The 18,538-nt window shown below is 36.1% G+C and overlaps 1 protein-coding gene across 1 annotated transcript in view; it reads left to right on the top strand.

Annotated features, from left to right (window-relative positions):
- The window catches only part of RORB (RAR related orphan receptor B), a 138,792-nt gene that overhangs the window by 78,647 nt on the left and 41,607 nt on the right, over window positions 1-18,538 (top strand). Inside the window, exon 2 of the mRNA XM_014054578.2 lies at window positions 17,603-17,688. Within this exon, the coding sequence (XP_013910053.1) occupies window positions 17,603-17,688 (86 nt within the window). The remainder of the gene's footprint in view (window positions 1-17,602; window positions 17,689-18,538) is intronic.

Below are 18,538 nucleotides of genomic sequence, written 5' to 3'. Positions count from 1 at the left end.
TCTTCATCTTGATGATGTGGGGGCAGGCGGGGGAGGGAGCTGGAATTGGTTCTAAACAGCACTGTAGATTTGTGGAACCTCTTCTATAGAAGAGGTTAGAACTGGCAGGGACCCACCGCTGTCTCCGATGCATCAATAGTTAGAGAGGTAATGTCAGATCTCATTCATATGTTGAATGGTTGTGGCAAGTTAAAACATTTGCTTTGCCCCATGTGCTGAACTTAAAAGTTTTGGAGTTGCAAATGTGATGACTTTCAGTCAACGTGGACTCCATATTATACTCCAAAATATCTAAAGGTCACCAAGGGATAAAATGGCTAATGTTGACATCTCCATTGAAAAAGAATTTATAATGTCTTGCATCTGGATGTTTTAGTTCCGAATAGGGTACAACCAGGGCGTGAGGAAATCTGGACTGTAGACCTGCAAAAAATGCTATAAGCTACCAGTTATCTCTGCAAAGAGAATGGTTCCATATAACAATGGAGACAAGCTGAAATATAAGGTACTGAAATGTGTTGATGCTATTGATTAAATAAAAAGCATGGATCTTATAATAAAAGACAGTTTGAATGAGCTATGAAATAAGTTTTTTGCAGCAAAGCATTTAATAACTTGGCTAATAAAAAGATGTAATGTGAAGCATCAGTCTGGAAGTGATGAACTTTGAATATTGTCAGCATTCCAAGTATCATGTAGAATTAAATCAGACTCCAAGGCAAAACAATCCTTAAAGTTCCAATTTAATAAAGCAGACATCTTAGCACATCTGTGTTAATCCCAATTCTGAAAATGACATCAGAATTCCACCCAGTTAAAAGTTCATGATCTTGTCCCCACACCCAGAATCCATCACATGGTCCAATCTTCTTCTTCCACACTGGCATCCATACCCAACTGCTTCCGGTCAGGTGTAAAAGTGCGGAGACAAAAGATGACCTTGGCTTCTAGAAAAGAATGACAACAATACATTCCACAATCCTACTCCTGTCTATTCCCCCCTCCCATCAACTATACTAAAGAAACAGCATAATGAAATAAGAGAAAGTGTGGCAGGCCAAAATTCTAAAAGGAATATAATTGCAGGCCTGACCGGCGGCCTCTCCTCAAAAGAAAAACATTTCCTGAAAAGAGAATAACATAAAAGTTAACATAAAAAAATTAACCACCTACTTCCCCACCTAGGGGACCCTTTGGCTTATCGGGAAACTTCTCGTGTAATTGTTCTACTAACTTTTCCACTTTTAAGTTCCAGCTTTTCACCCAAGTGACTTCAGACAAAGGGTAACCCTTCCATTGCACTAAATACTACAAGCGACCCCAATTCAGCCTAGAGTCTACAATCTTTTTCACCTCAGATTGTGTTTCCCTTTCTAGCACTACAGGAGGAGATAAAGCTTGGGTGGATGCTCTTATGCTATACCCATTTACTGGTTTCAACAATCTACAATGAAATTCTGGGCCAATTTTCCCTAGACTTCTGGGTAGACTGAATTGAACTATAAATGGGTTAACTATCTTCACTATTGGGAACGGACCTAGAAATTTTGGACCAAATTCCTTGCTAGGCATTCCTAATCTTAAGTATTTGGTAGACACAAAAACTTTGTCCCCCACATGAAAGGGTAATGGAGCGAGCGGTGTTTCTCAGCTTGCTTCTGGTAGGCTTCTGCTGCATCTGATAGAGCCACACCCACAATCCATCACATGGTCCAATCTTCTTCTTCCACACTGGCATCCACACCCAACTGCTTCCGGCCAGGTGTAAAAGTGCAGAGACAAAAGATGACCTTGGCTTCTAGTAAAGAATGACAACAATACATTCCACAATCCTACTCCTGTCTATTCCCCCCTCCCATCAACTATACTAAAGAAACAGCATAATGAAATAAGAGAAAGTGTGGCAGGCCAAAATTCTAAAAGGAATATAATTGCAGGCCTGACAAACATCACATTTTGAAAACCTTATCTAAAAATAAAAATTTGCTTAAATTTTCAGAAGAGGGGGGAAGGAGAGGAGAGACATGATTACAGAAAAAATCTAGATCTGAAATTTTCTAGATTAGAAAAATATACTGCATAGCAAGGAAAATGATTAAAAATGCAATTGTGCATATTCTGTACAGTTATTCAACTGATTAGAAATTGGTGCCCTTAAAATGTATTGTCCCAGAGCATTTGAAGGGCACCTGGTAGGGCAGGTTGCTGGATCTGATCTATCAAGCCCTACAGGGCTGTCTTCTCTTAAGGGAATTTATCCTGTGCTTTCTGTCAAGTCAGTGAGGCTTTGGATCTTCTCCCTCCAAAAAGTATGTGGCAGATCTTCTAGACTGCTGTCCCATCCATATAGAACAGTCTGTCCCCAGTGCTTCAGGCTGCCCAAATGAATAATCCTTAAGAAGAGCAATTGAAACTATTGTGTTATGAGGTGGCTTTCAAATCCCGGCGCTACTGGTTTGCTCGTGTTCGTGCGTGCGCGCAACACTTCTGTGCAGAAGCATCAGGGCGGGTGGGTAGAGCCTCCCGCTGCTGCCACTTTGGCCGATCCAGGCTGAACTGGGAGCAACCCACGTCTTGTTCCTTTGGTTGTTGCTGTTCCTTTGAATTTTGGGGGCTCATGTTGAGATTCCTTTTCATTTGTTTTTAATATGAATGTCCTTGTTGTGGGTTTGATGGTTGAATGGTTTTATGATTTTTATGTTGATTATGGTTTATTGTATTTTATAAATATCACTATCATAAAATAATGACACAATAAGCACTGTAATAAAGAAAGACAGAAATCAAGTCTGTAATAGGGATATCAGAAAATTGCAAAAAGAAAAAAAATAGTCTAGAGTGTTAAGACATTGGTTAAATACCCGAAAAGGTTTCTCTTTGTTTTCATGGTCTTTTCCACTAAGTTGCCTGATGCAATTGGTGAGCTCCCTTTGATAATGTGAAACCCATTTTTCCTGTGAAAACTTTATTTCTAATGAAGCAGACAAATATTTCTTCTCTTCTACTTTTCAGCATTCCCCTCCCCCCCCCAAAAAATCACTACCTAGTGGGAGAAATTGAATTAATGAACATTTGTATATAAAGCTCAGGGGATTCTTTTGAATGCAAATCATTATGCACAAATTTGGAGATCTGTGTAAAGAACAGAAGTGAAAAGACCAACAGAGAATCTGTTCAACTGTAGAAAGCACTATATCAATCACAAACAAAGGTGTTTAAAGCTTTTGACAATTCCACTTTTATAGTGAAGGTGACTTAAAAAGGAAGATTCCTTCACTTTAAGTTAAAGAGAGTTAAATATACTGTTGCTTTTTACAATTTCTGAGCACACCCATCTTTGAATGTGTGCAAGATGTTGCTGATCATCACTCATCTTTTATATAAAGTAGCATGTGTTTGCACATTCAGTCCCCGATCATTTTTCTCTGACATAAGAAGTGTCCAGGATATTTGTCTGTGGCAGCACGACTATAAATATCTATGTCAGAAATTGAATCTTGCAGATGACCATAGCCTTGCTATCATAAGCCAGTAATTTTGTCATCAGCACTATATCATCTTCTGGGCAAGCGCCTGAAGACTCTCCCTGAACAGAATGATCCAATGTAGCAATTCCCATGCTTTCCTCTTATTTTATTTTGCCGGTGTCTCTGTGCTTCCTCATATAAACCGTGGGAGCTAAAATTGGCTTTTCAGACAGAACCATTTCCCAAGCCAGCAAATTTTCATCCTTGGGTTGTTGACATTTGAGAGTGATGGGCAAAAGGGAAATCTTTAAATCCACACTAACTAGCATGTTAGTGGTGGCATTTGAGGTACATTCCAAGTGAAAATGCTGCTGTTCCCAGTAATAATCCCCTTTTGCTGGGGTGGAGAATAAGAATCTCTTGAAGTCGACAGTTTCCTCACTGACATATCCTTTTTCTGTACACACACACTTTAAAGATTAAACTGTATAAAGCAGAACTGACATAATATCATTACTTGGCTCTTACACTGTGCTAACTTAATTTGCTTTTCATTTTCAGGTATTTAAAAGACTATTATTTTCACTTCAGACTTTACTAACCGCCAATTATATGATTAGATTGTAGAAATAGAGATAGAAAAGAGAGAATCTTGTTATAAGGTTTCCAGGTCATTTCAGTGCTGGGGGAGGGAGATGAGGTATTCTGCCTTGTACCACTATACACACACACACACACACACACTCTGTATGTGCATATTTCATAAATAAATATATATTCCACATCACCAAAATAAAATGTCTCCTTTGGATATGAATGGTGGTTACTATGTTGTCCAGCTCGTATTAATGGAAAAGTAGTAAGAACTAAGTCAAATAGCTGTAGATTTTTTTAAACTTCCTTTGCCCTTTTGGATGTATCAGTAAAAATTGCACCAAGTGAGATTGCATTATCACATGCTGCCAAAATGCCACTGCCTGACATGGGTTCAGTGGTAATCTTGAATTTCCAGTGGCCACTGAAGATATTCTTACAAGGACACCTATTATCACATCCTCTGAATCTTTTCAGCTGCTTGATAAGAAATCATTAGGTCCAAGGAAATATGAGGCTATGAATGGATGATGAGCCAGAGTACAGCCACGCCAGATGAAAATGCAGGCATTGGATCTTTCCATTCAATAGTGTTTTAAGTAATAATCTAGACCTAAGTATTCAAATCTGCCTGTGACATATAGGACTTTGAATTAAGATCCTCCCACCCCACTTCAGTGAGTAGTTGATATGGAAGAAGTTTGTAATTTGAAGATGCAGAAAGTAAATAACTAAAATGAGATCTTGGAGGTGGAGTATTATTCCAAAACCAACATGGCACTGAAAGTCATTACAAGAAGACCACTAAGGTATTTCAAACTGGATGTAATATTTTTGAAAAAGGTCATGGGGAGCATAAACTATGATTCCAGAATTTTGACAGTGGTCAACAGAACCTTCCAAAAATTATCATCAAATTATTGTTTGTAATATGCGAAAGAAGAAAATTAATAAATATACAATGGATAATCCTACTGAGAGCAAGTCTGATGTAGTTGTTAAGGAACAGGGTTAGAAAGTAGGAGACTGTAAATTCTAGTCCCACCTTAGGCACAAAGCCAGCTGTGTGACCTTTGGCCAGTCACTCAGTCTCAGCCCTAGGAGAGAAGCAATGGCAAAACACTTCCAAAAATGTTGCTAGGAACACTTCAGAAACTAGTTTAAGTAGTCATATCAGACCATTTAATCATAGGGCTGAAAGTGATCTTGGAGGTCTTGTAGTCCAACTCCCTGGCCAAAGCAGAAGACTCTTTGAAGTGTTTTCACACACACACACACACACACACACACACACACAGACACACACACACACACACACACAAGTGGTGGGATTTGAAAAAAAATCACTACTGGTTCTGTGGGTGTGGCTTGGTGGGTGTGGCTTGGTGGGCATGGCAGGGGAAGGATACTGTAAAATCTCCATTCCCTCCCCACTCCAGGGGAAGGTTACTACAAAATCCCTATTCCTTCCCAATCAGCTGGGACTCCGGAGACAGAGAAGAGATGTGGGCAGGGGCAGTCAGAGATGGTATTTTCTGGGTCTCCGAATTACTCAAAATTTCCACTACTGATTCTCCAGAACTGGTCAGAACCTGCTGAATACCACCTCTGACACACACACATACACCATGTTAATCATATTAACTAATTACAGTGTAACTGATACTGTCATTATTTTGAGTAATCTGCAGTTAAATTACTGGAGGAAGCGTAATAATTCAAGTCCTAATCAAATTATTATGTTACATTAGTCCTATGGGTTTAGGCAACTCCAAGCAAGAGGGAGGTTGTATGTATGTATGTATGTATGTATGTATGTATGTATGTATGTATGTATGTATGTATGTATGTATATATGCAAGTTCCGGGATTTCATAATTTTTTCCAGTTGTTTTCCATTAATTCTAGCATCACATGGAATAGCAACATGAATGAACCAGACTTTCTTCTTTCCAATGACTGTTATATCAGGCATGTTATAAACAAGGTGCCTGTCTGTTTGGATTTTAAAGTCTCATAAGATCTTAACCCGCCTCATTTTCCAAAGCCATCTCTTCTTGATGTTCCCAGAAATTTTTGTAACATTTAAATCCAGCTTCCAATAAAGTTTTCAATGAATAATTTGGGCAACTCAGTCATGACATTTCTATTCGTTAGTTTGTGAAATTTAACTGTAACCACTGATGAAATGATAAATTGTTTCATTCTTTTCTCTACAAAGGAAACATTTCCTGTGGTTTGTTATATGCTGAATTTTCATGCAAATAGTTGGCAAGTCTTGTTCTTGAGCCGCTAAAATAAAACCTTGGGTTTCTTTTTAGAATAGAATAGAATGGGACCTTGGAGGTCTTCTAGTCCAGTCTTCTACTCAAACAGGAGAACACATCTGATCTTAACTAGCTCCAAGTGAGGGGGCTTTTTTTCAAATCACCTTTCCATTCTATATCCGTCAAGTATTTGGTTATGCATTGGCTTGTTCTGCCAAATTATAAAACATTTTAAAATTGTTTCTCTTCTATTCTGAGCTTCAACATTGTTGAGTTACTATTATGGTTTATAGCACAGTCAGCGCATATGTTTGGACTGGATTTGGCATTTTTGTCCACCTGTCAAGTTCTTCTCAGCAATCAGGGAAAGACTGATGTTGTTGTTTGATATTAAAGGTACTGTTGAAGGATGTAAGCTATTCCATGCAATGCTGCCTTTTACAATCAACCAATGTTGATTTTTGTCAATGCCAGTGGTGTACAAACTGTACTCCAGATGTTTTGGGATTGCACCAAGTTGCCTATTACTACTGGTATTATCTTCATTTTCTTTTGCCACAATTGTTCTAATTTCTTTTGCAGGTCTTTGTATTATTATTATTATACAATTGTATCACAGCAGCCAGTTGTTTCGCCGGATTTGGCATTGGTTACTAGTCGGGCCCCACCCAGGGGCCTAGGACGTCGTAACGTATTTTCATAATATGCGTGCAGATCCAAGCAGTGCGGCTTTTTGCATTTGACTGATGGTGATTTTGTCAATTTTTAACTGTTTTAAATGTAATTCCAGTGCTTTTGGAATAGCACCCAGTGTGCCAATTACCACTGGAATTATCACTGCTGGTTTGTGCCATAGTCGTTGAATTTCGATTTTTTTTTTATTATTATTATTATTATTATTATTATTATTATTATTATTATTATTATGTGGTTAATCTTTTGGTGAGATTCACAGCCTTTGGGGCTGGTTGGGAGCTCAACAGCTCAAGTCCTAACCAAGGACCTAGGAACTGTTAAGCTAACGTCGGAGGATATAAGTTGTTCCAAGTAGGGTGGTTTTTTGTAGAGTCAGAATGTTCAAGTCTGATAAATTTAAAATTTCCAAATAGTGAGGTAGCCCTTTAGGTATTGCTCCAAGGGCTCCAATTACAATTGGGACAACACACGATTTCTTTTTCCACAGTCACTCAACCTCAATTTGCAAGTCCCGGTACTTTGTGATTTTTTCTTTATCTTCAATTCGTGCATCTCCAAGTATTGTAATGTCAATGAACCATACTTTTTTCTTTTCAATTATTGTTATGTCAGGTGTGTTGTAGACCAAGTGCCTGTCAGTCTGGATTCTGAAGTCCCACAAGATCTTGACTTTGTCATTCTCTAAAACCTTCTCAACCTGATAGTCCCAGTGGTTTTTGCTGTACTCAAATCCAAAATTTTGGCACAATTTCCAGTGAATAATCTTACCAACGCGGTCATGGCATTGTAGGTAGTCACTTTGTGAAATTTTGCTGCACCCACTGATCAAGTGGTTGACTGTCTCATCTTTCTCATTATAGAGGCGACATTTGCTGTTGGTGGTAACATGTTGAATTTTTGCCTTCATGCAGTTTGTGGCTAAGGCTTGTTCTTGAGCTGCCAAAATAAAGCCTTCTGTTTCTTTTTTCAGTGCTCCTGATCTTAACCAGTTCCAAGTTAGCTTTTGGTCAGCTTTGCCTTCGATACTTTTCAAGTATTGGCCATGCATAGCTTTGCTTTTCCAATTTTCAACTCGCTTCTCAATTACTTCTTTCTTATATTCAGTTTTTAACTTAGTTGTATTTATTATTAATGTTTGTGTGTGTGTTTGTTTTGCATTTGTGCTGATAAATAAATAAAGGGAAACTAGTATAGATCTATTTCAAGCTATTTAGCTCTCATTAGCTAACCATACCCTTACTGGGAATCGAACCTGGGCTGTATTACATATTAAGCAGTTATTGTATATTAGCCACTAAGCCACAGTTTCACATTTTTTTATGTTGCCTTGTTCAATTTGCTTTGCATTTGTGCTGATAAATAAATAAAGGGAGACTAGTATAGGTCTATTTCAAGCTATTTAGCTCTCATTAGCTAGCCATACCCTTACTGGGAATCAGAAAAAAATGGCTTTCTGCCTGGATGGCTCCCAGAGTGAGCCAATAGACAGAAAAGTGAAGCAGTATGCTCCCTCCCATATTAGGGCATACCAGGGGTTGTGACACAATACATACCTATTTCCCTGGCTTAGCTGATAAAAGAGGAGAGCCTGTGGCTTAGTGGCTAATATAACTGCCTAATATGTAATACAGCCCAGATTTGATTCCCAGTAAGGACATGGCTAGCTGATGAGAGCTAAATAGCTTGAAATAGATCTATACTAGTCTCCCTTTATTTATTTATCAGCAGAAATGAAACACAAATGTAACAAGGCAACATAAAAACAATGGCTTTCTGCCTGGATGGCTCCCAGAGTGAGCCAATAGACAGAAAAGTGAAGCAGTATGGTCCCTCCCATATTTGGGCATACCAGGGGTTGTGACACAATACATACATACATACATACATACATACATACATACATACATACATACATACATACATGTTTGATATTATGTCTTTATTTTTCTATACAATATATACCATAGGTTTTATATTAAACTAGCCAGATATTTTTTTTCACACATTCTGAAAGGTATTAATTTTATCACCAGTATAATGCATGCTTTCCTTAAGGTTAAATTAAATTTATTCCAATTTGCTTTGCTTTTTTCTGGCTGAGCATTCTTTTTGGAGTGTGGCCCCTGGCCATTCAAAGGCTAAGCACAGCCTTTGGTCTTAAGAAAACTGAACCCATGGTCTGGATCCAAAGAAATACAATAGACCCCAGTTTCAGATTGACAAGTTGCTTTAAAGCAATTTTAATGTGACTTGGACTATGTGCCATCCAAAGGAAGAAGAAACAGCTCTTTGAATTTTAGTCTTTTCTTCTTACCTGTCATATTTTATTTCAGCAGCACTTCACCAGCTGTCATTGTCTTATATTTTGATCTGCTTTTCAAAATAATGATATAAATAATGATCCTACAAGGTGCAGTTTTCCAATATGTTTATGTTGTGCACTGGATGCTACAAAGAAAGGGTTTTAATATGAGTTATGGATGCATTTTCAAAAGGATTTCAGTGGGACCCAAATATAACTATCATAGCATGGTAAAGATTCAACCTATGAAGTCTTGCTATATATTACTCCAAACACTTGAGACTAGATAGGGTTTTATAAATAAATAAGTTAATTCTCTATAGTTTTTGTCCAAGGGGATATATTCTCTTTCACACTGGAAGCTATTATTCAGTTTTACTTGCAAAAATAATATCCAATCCCAAACTAAAAACTGTATACAAAAGCTCTCCATAGACTGATTATGTTTATGATGGAAAAGTGAGCTGCTCTTTTTTTAAAAAATAAAATAAAATAAACAATTACTGGTAGTCTTCAATGTTACACTGCAGTTTAATTCTACCAATTGAATCCACAATGAAAAAATTTAAATACACAGATATTAGAATCCCTGCATTACATATTGTTAACTATTCTGTTTCCATTGTGCTTTATAAAATGTATTCATTTTACTTTATACAGAAATATATAAAGCCTTTTACAGACTTTTCCTAAAAATCAAATTGATACTTGGGATTTTTCCCCTTTTTCTTTCTTTCTATTTTCTTTACAGTTCTGTAAATTACATTTAACAAAGGATTAATATGAAATATTGGAATTGTAAGCCATTATCAGACAAATTCCCAAAGAAGGCCTGATAATCAGTGACATGGATGATAATTACTGGTTCTGCAGTTATAACATCTAGTAATTTACTCAGTTCTGCCTATCCTGTAGAAAAAGTTAAATAGCTTCACAATTCTGCAAAGTTCCGTGGGTTTCACTGGGTTAAAAACATAAAAAGAGCCCAGTGGATTAAAACACCAGCTACTAACCAAATGTCTACTCAAATAGACATATGAAATATGGTCTATGCTGCCTTTGAACCTATTGGTAACACCTTGATAAGATGTGGATAAGATTGTCCTCTGTAAATCTACCAAATATCATTTATTGCCCATCATGTACTTTGCCTCAGATTCTGGAATTCTGAGAAAGAAAGAAAAAACCCTTGCATTTTCCATTACCATGCATAATCTTATATATTTATTATATTAACTTTTAAAATGAAATTTTGCAACCTTTTCTTGTAGGGCAGATTTTCCAGTCCCCTGATAATCTGCCTTTTCTTGTATCTTTTCTAGTCTATGCTTTTCTTCCTGAGAGAAAGTGACTACAACTAAGCCTGCTACATAAAAAGACTTTGCAAGGAAGGCAGTCTCCCACAGTGATAACAAATGCTGAAGGAGAAGCATCCCATTACAAGCTAAATGTGGTATAAAGATGGTTCCTGGTGTGTGTATCAAAATACTATGTACTATCTTGTCATGATATTTTCAAAATCTGTATTTTTACCAAGCAATCAGTATTTCTGACAGGGAGACTTGAACTAACAGGGCTTGTATTCTCTTGAATCTTATTTTTTAAGGACTTCACCAGTAGATACCCTAAGAATTGATTAGAAGGCCCACTGATGCTATCATCATATCCAAACCTTGCCCATTTTGCTAGGGCAAAAGATGATGTTATTTTAAACCTTCTGATGGGTCATAAATGGGTGAAAATGAATGGAATTATTAAATCTCTTGCTAATGCAGCTATCTGTCGATATCCTTGGAGCAAGGAAGATCAATGAGACAAGAAATAATTCACTGGCACACCCTAATTCAGCCCATGATAGAGCTGATCAGTATACAGTGGATGATCTTTAAAGGCAAGTCTTTGTCAATGTGTTGTCCTTCGGATGTGATAGGTGTATGTGCTGGCTGGCTGAGAATTCAGGAACAGAAGCTCCAATAATTCTGCAAGGTGTTTGATTTAGGTGTTTGATCTTTGTGGGAAATTAAGGCAAAATTCTTTCTGCCAGTTGTTCTATTTAACATTCTGTTCTTTAATCTTAGAAATATTTTTCCTGATTATATTCCAGAATTGAGCTGCACAAGTTGGATAATGGAGATATGATGAGCTAGAGATTGAAAATGTAAATGTTGTAGATCAGTATCCAGACTGGCTTAAAGACCGAGATTTAACATATTGTAAAAAGGTCATACTCCCTAAAATATTTTGAGTTTGGAAGTACTAACTGATCCCACACTGGTTCTAGATTGTTAATAGTGATGATGGCGAGGATTATATTTGTACAACTACATTTTGTTTTGCATAGTTTTGATTTATTACACCTAGTTACATCCCGTTCAGATATTGGAATGATTATATATCCTCCTGAATAAATAATACATTTCCATTAGGTTGCTTATTACTGGATGATAGATCACATTTTACCAATTTTGTAGGGTGAACTTTGATAACTTATTGTTCAAGATGAATTGAAGATATATGTTTTGGTACCAAAATGCTGCAACATTGAGAAATATGTAACAAAATGTAAATTTATATTAGGAATTCATAGAACTATTCTACATAAGGGAGTTGACAAGCTCCAAAACCATAAGTTAATCACATTTAGGAATGATCAGTTTCAGAAGAAAAAACTTAACACTACATATTTAATTGTTCAAATAAAGTCAGTAATAGTAGGTGGTAATAAGCTTTATTGTTGTTGACCAATATAATAAAACCAATAATATTTTATGTGATTACAGCAGAAATTAACCTCTGTAACTCTGGGAAAAATTAGCTCCTACTAAACCATTTCCTACTCCCATATTCCTATATCCAAAGTATCATAGGGCATATTAGCTCAGTTTTGATAAGCATTCAAATTGCAACTGCATGAAGTGTGGGAGTATTCTGCAATCCTATCCTTGTTTACTTCAAAATAAATCTCTCTGTATTTAATAAAGCTTGCTCCTAGTAAGCAGCAGAATGTTCAGGATTGCAGTTTAACGCTGTTTGAATAAAACAGAAATTTCTGGCAGAACCATTTAATCCCAAACAGTTAACATCTGCTTGTCTGCAAACAGTTCTGGTTAGATTTCCCTTTTCCCGTCTCCCTGAACAAATCATACTATGTTAAATGACCCCCCCAAAAAAAATCTACCAAAAACAGTGCTGCTTGTGAGCAATTCTGGTGCTCACATATGTTCAGCAGACTCCAGCAGTGGATGTGTTTTTCTCCTTTTGCTTCTTCATTTTACAAAATGTGATAGGCCACCACATCCACTTTTACTTTGTAATTTGTCAGTGGCGACTCCTATCCCAACATCTTTACAGGAAATCTTAAATGGTGATAAATTGTATCAAACAGCATTCTATTTTTGTTCATACTTATTTCTCTTCCATTTTCTGGTCTCTAAAGTCTATTACAAGTACATTTTAAAAATCCAGAATATGGACAGTGCCTAGTTTTATCCTCCTGAATAAATAATACATTTCCATTAGGTTGCTTATTACTGGATGATAGATCACATTTTACCAATTCTGAAGGGTGAACTGAGCACTGAGTGTTTGTTTCATACTTGAACCCTTGTTATTTGATTGCCCTAGCTTGCAAACAAAGACTTAATTAATGATAAATTGTCATTCCATTTCTATTTTGAAATGACAAAGGATCAGTATACAGACATTTCATTACCAAACTAGGAAACATCTCCAGTGTTAGATGGGGTTTGCAGAGTGGAAAAAAAAGAGAAGGAGGAGGAGGGAGAGGAAGAGAAGGACTGTGCGATCCATGATGCTCTCTGAGCTCGATGGTTTTCTTGCAGACGTTTCATTTCAAACTAGATAACAACATCAGCACTTGGATATCTTCTGCATTTTTAATATGCGGGAAATATTTTATATGTAGGTTGTGGGTGTGTGAAAATACTATAGGTACACAATGTTTGCTGTATATTGTACAAAAAAAGGAAATAAAGTTTCCTGGAAATAAAAAAACCAAAGAAATATTTTGCGTTTAGTGAAAATGTTTTCATTTACAGTTATGTAAAGAATCTTTTTTAATATACTGGTAAAAAGTAGAAAATGGAATATCCCTCAAGATAGACTTACTAGTTTTTTTTTATCCTTGAGGCACCAGATAAAGACTTTTTAGTCTATAAATATTTTAACCTTTTAGTTTTTACAATATTGACACTTTTTAAATCTTTGAATTTTGCCTACCTGAAAGAACAGGAAATACCCTTTGAGATATGCCTGCTCAGATCCTATTAGATATCCAGAATATTCTTAGATATCCAGAAACATTTGCTCTGTCTTTGTCAAATAATTTTGAAAAGAGTCTAATCATTTTTGCCCCATTAAATATTTTATTATTTTCAAATTTTAATGTTAATTTTTTAACTTTTTTATATACTGTTTTTGTAGTTTGATGTTTTATTATATACCACTCACAGACCTTCTTTGAGGAAGATGTGCAGTTCAGAAATGTGAAATATAAATACATAAAAATTGACTCAGGCAATTAATAAATTGAATTAATTAATGTTGCTTTGAGTGAGAAAAAAAGGCATGGACATCAACATGTACACTTCCATTTATAAAACAGTATGCACTATATTTTAATACAGTATAATCTAAATTGGCCCTTTCTGTGTTATGATATGCAGGAAAATATAAGAAGATTTTTTTAAAAGAATTATCTAGATCTCTACAGAACCAGGCACAGTAAAGAGCAAAGTGAACAAGTGATGAATGCATACTTATGATTTAGGTACTTACACCACATTAATGACGCTACCGTGTCATTTTTCATAGTTGTAGTTGCTAACAGTTACTTATGTCTGATTGATTGACAAGAGGGTTTAAATAGTAATCCAATTTAATCAACATGGTTTAATTCAATTCAGGATTTTGGATTGGGTTATGCAACTTTGCTTTACATTTTTCCTACCATAAAGTACAAGATAGGGACATCTGGGACATTACATAAGATGACATAGAAGGCAACAGTAAGAAAACTAGAAAAACGTTGTTCCTTCTGTATTATTTTAGCAGATTGCATTCGCCCGATAAAAAGATCCCTATTCAGCATGCCTTCTTTATAAACCAAGCCCTTGTTCCACAAAACTTGTGCAAAATTTCAAATGTCCATGCTTGGATAAATTTGGAAAAGGGTATTTTCCTTTCATTTCCATGAATGGAAAGAAGCATAGGCTAAACTAATTTATCAGTTATCTGCCTACCTCCATGGGAGGGGGGAGCTGAGTTGGAGGGACACCTTGTTCTCAATTGTCAAAGCTGCAATGTCAACAAGATGTAGGAGATGCTGGCCATCATTAAATCTGCAAAGGAAACCTGGTATCTTGTGTGTTAATTACAGTAATTCAAGATGGTTCAGGAATATGGTCACTTCTTTTTCTTTCAGCCGTTAATTGATTTAAGTTTCTGTTACAAGTCCTTAAACTGTGTTGCAGTCTTCTGGGGGGTGGGGGAGGCGAATGCTGCTGCCTGAATTTCCTAGCATATGTTTGTGATTGCAAAACATGAAGGCTGCCTATTTCTCTTTCCTCTATTGCATTAGTTGTCTCTAGAATAATAGAAATATGCTGTAAAGCTGCAGAATATGACTGTAGTAACATTTCCCATTCCTGCTGTCAAGAGCAATATAAGACATTTCAGCCAACCATTATACTGCTCTTCATTCATGGGACTTTCTGGGTTGAGACTTGAAGCTTGAGTAGATAATTAAGTTCAGATGCTATGGTGTCACAAAGAAAGAGAGAATCGTCTGATGGCACTAATGTGAACAGAGCATACAGTATATCTGATGTAGGAGCTGGAGATAAGAGACTCAAGAAACAACTTTTTGGTTCCTTTCTGGAAGGAAATAAGCTTTAGTATCTATCAATCTCTATACATTAGAGGTTATCTGAAGAAAATTCACGATACTCTGTAAAACCCTCATAGGTCTCTCAATATGTATTGTGTACAAAAGTGTACTTTTGTACAATACAAAATTACAAAACTGACTTACAGAATAACAGAGTTGGAAGAGACTCTTTGGAGGTTTTCTAGTCCACCTCCCATGCTCAAGCAGGAAACTCTATACCATTTCAGACAATTGGGGGTCCAATCGCTTCTTAAATCTCTTCCTGGTAAACCTCCTTCTTGTCATATTCAAGATTGCAATGTGTAATTCATTTGTTCATAATGAATGCATTCATGCATGTACAATGTGCGCATATAAATCATTTGTGACTCTAGCTTATGAGTTAGTCCAAAAGCAATCATTGCTATACATTATCATTTTATATAGTAATAAACCTTCCCCATACATCCTGATTGTCAGGCAATGTACTTGCATAATTATTGGATTTTTTTTAATAGGCATCATTTCCTGAGTAGTCTATTAGGTAACTGTGAAGCATGGCACCAGGAGATTTCTTCTTTATATAGCATGTACACAAAGGGCCTTGATCCATATTACCTTTGAATGCCTTTGATTGAAGTCCTTAGGGCTGACTCGTAAATGACTTTTTAACAGGATAGAATTCTCATGTGATGAGCTTTATCATCTAATTATGCCTGTTTGTACAAAATAGTCCCCAAATGGAAAAAAATCAAAAGTTAACAGCCGAAAATCCAGCTTCCAGCTATTTTCTCTAGCACATTATTTAATTTTTCTTATTGGAAACAATTTCAGATAGGGATGCACAAACCACTTGAAATCCAGCTGATGATTATATACCTTTTGAAAAATCTTAATTTGTTAATATTCAACACGTTCACTAATATCGACTGTTTTGTGCACATTGGCTCCTAATATATGGAACTTTGCAAACTATTTTATGAATTCAAGTAGTGTAAATAATGTCTCCTGAAATGCATATAAACATTTCTTCACAAGAACATTTGAATGCAGAGGGAAGAATACTTTATTCATTATTGCCTCATAGATCCCATATTTCTTTTATATCCTTAACTCCATTCAGACGCCTCATAAAGATGTCCTGAACCAACTTTAGAGTAAATATGTTGTTGTTGCCATGGCTTTTGGGTTTCTATGAGTAATTTTATGTCTCCATGGACAATACTTGTGATGCTAGAGTAAAGATTTTTTTTCCCCATTAAAACCAATTAATGGAAAAATGTCTTAGAACAATCTTATATGGAAAGCCATGGTTAGGTTTTTTTTAAAAAAACTACTACAATAAAATAAAATGTGAATCTGAGGTGATCTGGCAACCGTTTCCATTGAGATGCAAATTGATACACTACTGTAGTGGCTTGTTCGACAATTCCATTTCCATTATTTAGGCCTTACATAGATCTCAGCTTTCCTCTGAAAAGCTGAACACTCTTTATATAAAATCATCCCTCATTTAATCCTCTGATCAACTTTGTGGGATGGTTTGGATTGAACGCTAATGATTGGCCCGAAGTCCTTCAGTGAGACCCGTACAAAAGTTCAGGAACCAAAAGAGGCCACCAAAAACTAAGGCTAACAATATAATGGCTGTTTCATTATACATCACATTATACTGATATTTATACCAGACTGGTAAATTATTATAGGGTGGCTTTAATGCAACTCTTATCCTTTTTCTTGATAATGCTTAGATGATCATATATAAGAAAAGAAAGAAGTATGGGCAAATAGAATTGCACTGACTTCTCCTGTACAAAGTATTGCAGCTAGGGTAAACATTCACAGAAGCTTATAAATAGATTGGTGTCTTATGATGACCTGGATATCTGTATTATAATAGTTTATGGGGAAATTGTAGGTCAATATTGTGATCATGATATGAACTCTACTGTGCCAGGTGCAAATGAAAGGAGTTGTTACTTCTCTACTCATCATCCAGGGCTGTAGGAAAAGTCAAGATTTCTGCCTAAAGATTATTAGAAGGTTGACAAGAAGCAAGAAGCTAATTTCTAGAGAAGAATATCATTTTCATATTCCCATATATCATCATAATTATCAAAAAGAAGAATTTAGACTTATGAGCAAGACAAGTAAATGCAAGATGAAATCTGTGGAGCACGCTGTCTAGAGAGATGAAAGTAGCTTGAAAAAATAAATTGGATTAACCCTACATTATTTACAGTGAAATTGTGTTTGAAAAATCACAGCACTAGAGGACAGAATTCCATAGTGTCGGGCTGGGTTTCCTCCGCTATCTATTTCATGATGCAAAATTAAGGAAAAAGAGAGAAATGCAGAAACATGCACCAACTCTTTCTTTCTTTTCCAGCACAAATTGAAGTGATACCATGCAAAATTTGTGGCGACAAGTCCTCTGGAATACACTATGGGGTCATCACCTGTGAAGGCTGCAAGGTATGAAATGTTTATATGTCTGTGATGTCACTGCATTCTGCGGCAGCTTCCGTCCTATTTGGATTAAACGCAAGTCATTTCAGCAAGGATTTTTTAAAATGGTACAAAAATGTCAGCCATTCTCCATGATTTCAAACTAAACACATGTGATTTTTCCGAAACGTTTGAGGACATGTACAAGAAGCGCAAAAAGAACTCGTTCTCTGTAAATATAAAACAGCTTCTCAACAAATATAAATGCATACATCTCTTTAGCTCAAGTCTTGCTTCCAGCTCCTATTTCAAATGAGTGAGAAAAAATTATGACATTTGAATGAAAAAGACTTGAGTTCCCCTCTGTTTGGCTTAGTCAGGGGAAATAAAAACTGCCAGCGCAGCAGGATGTTTCAGTTTGCCATACTTGCCACAGATTGCAGGGAGCGAGGGGGGGGAGAGCAAATGTGTTGAATATAAAATGGAACAGAAACATCTATTTAAGAAGGCATTGCATAGCCTGTACATATTCTGAAATATCATTCTATTGAATAGGGTTTATTCCTGGTAAGCATATATAAGATTACAAAATTTTAGCAACTCATATTATTTACCTCTGAGTAATAACAGTTTAAGATTTGAACAGTACTTCACAAAGCTGAAAAATACCTTTCCCTCTTTCATAATCAGATCATGCTAGTTCTTTCTTTCTTCTTCTTTTTTTAAAGGATATCAAGTTTTCTAGAACTCTGAAGATATGGTTAATAAAAAAGGAGTAGCTTCATCATTTTTATAGATTGTACAATTGAGCTCTGCCAGTCAAGAGGTTTTGGAGATAACTCTTGACTGGAATCTGTTACTCTACATTAATGTTTCT

The sequence above is a fragment of the Thamnophis sirtalis genome, unplaced genomic scaffold (genome assembly GCF_051295495.1).
Source record: "Thamnophis sirtalis isolate CommonGarterSnake01/CBP01778 unplaced genomic scaffold, rThaSir2_p1.2 scaffold_5, whole genome shotgun sequence".
In the NCBI taxonomy this organism is placed as follows: Eukaryota; Metazoa; Chordata; class Lepidosauria; order Squamata; family Natricidae; genus Thamnophis; species Thamnophis sirtalis.
This window is presented reverse-complemented; position numbering and strand designations above follow the sequence as displayed.